This window comes from Fopius arisanus, unplaced genomic scaffold (genome assembly GCF_000806365.1).
Source record: "Fopius arisanus strain USDA-PBARC FA_bdor unplaced genomic scaffold, ASM80636v1 scaffold00129, whole genome shotgun sequence".
Lineage (NCBI taxonomy): Eukaryota > Metazoa > Arthropoda > Insecta > Hymenoptera > Braconidae > Fopius > Fopius arisanus.
The window spans coordinates 149,431-150,697 of record NW_011887868.1 but is presented as its reverse complement, the minus strand read 5'-3'; the positions used below and the strand labels follow the sequence as shown (position 1 = coordinate 150,697).

At 39.4% G+C, this 1,267-nt stretch overlaps 1 protein-coding gene across 1 annotated transcript; it reads right to left on the bottom strand.

The window, feature by feature from the left end:
* Positions 1-270: 270 nt before the first annotated feature.
* Positions 271-1,254, bottom strand: LOC105271954 (insulin-degrading enzyme-like). The gene is made up of 2 exons (XM_011313788.1): positions 358-1,254; positions 271-303 (listed from the first exon to the last, which is right to left on the bottom strand). The coding sequence occupies exons 1-2, from the start codon at positions 1,252-1,254 to the stop codon at positions 271-273; spliced, it is 930 nt and encodes a 309-aa protein (XP_011312090.1).
* Positions 1,255-1,267: the final 13 nt, after the last annotated feature.

The following is a 1,267-nucleotide window of genomic DNA, read 5'->3' as shown; positions in this document are numbered from 1 at the left end:
TGGGATTAACAGAATGAAAGCCAAAAAATTTCAGCCAAAAAAGGTTTTCTAACGCGAGTGAATAAATTGTATTGGGAACGCAAAAATATTTTTTTTCTTTGGAAGAAATGATGAAGAATGGAAAAAAATTCTTGACACATTCTGTGATAATGGATTGGATCATTAGAAATGTATTCCACGTGTTGTCATTGGATTGAATAAAAAAAATTTTTTTATGTTCAGGTGTCAATTTTACGCGCGCCTCGCTCAAGTGGTAAAACGTAATTCCCCTTAATAAACGTTTAATTCCTGAACCTCATCCTCCTTCAAAAATATTATCCACACAATTCCTCAGTAAATTACGATATATAAACTCACCTTGAAGAAATTAATGATCTGCTCCTTATTAATCTTCATAAGATATGCGACATCATTTGTAACGCGATCAAAATTATACTGCTGGGTAGAGATTTCATTCCAGAAAACCTTGAACAAACTGGTCATCGTATTGGGCTTCTTGAGCCTATGAGCAGCAAGTGAAGTCTTATGCCGGTTAAGTTCATCATCCGGCATATCGACCAATCGCTCCAACATCGACTCCATGCATGCGTCTATCCTCTCCTCGACATACTGAGGATGTCTAAGACCCTGCACAATGACTGTCAACCCTTGGGCCCCATTACTCCTCTGTACTCCACAAAAAACGATGTACCCCAGTTGTTCCTTGGTTCGCAAAACTGTAATGGACGGCTCCGATATTATTTGTACGAGCAGATCCAACTGCATGTCGGAATCCGTTGATTGCAATCCACTCGGATAATAAACTTGGGTGCAAGATGACTTGTGATGATGATCCTCTACCTCATAGAGAAAATGACAGCCTTCTTCAAGATTAATTTCCCGATACGGCAACAATTGTTTAGGTAACAGAGGTACTAGTGTTCTGTTGCCCCGATTCGTTGGATCAGCTGTTAATTTCGATTGAACGAGCCGTACACTCTCCAACGCCTCAGCTTTCGTCAAATTCCCATAGATCAAACTCTCTACATGCATTTTTGACAATAACTGAGGCACAAATGCTTCGAATTTCTCCAATGTAATATGATCAGTGGCATCCAGGAGTTCATCTTTGGTCCACTCTTGTTCAGCAAGCAGAACTGCCAGATAATAAAGAGTATGTTGAAACGGCTGTTCAGCTCCATGATCCTTCAACCCACGGATGTATAGCTCTTTCAATAATTCAAAGTGTTGCTTGTCAACCGTAAAATTAACCATTTTATCCATAATT

Excerpts from the sequence above, each read along its gene's own strand:
- LOC105271954 (XM_011313788.1), bottom strand. The coding sequence starts at position 1,254 with ATGGTTAATTTTACGGTTGACAAGCAACACTTTGAATTATTGAAAGAG. Across the intron at positions 304-357 it reads AGATCATTAATTTCTTCAAG|GAGGATGAGGTTCAGGAATT; the intron begins GTGAGTTTATAT and ends ATATTTTTGAAG.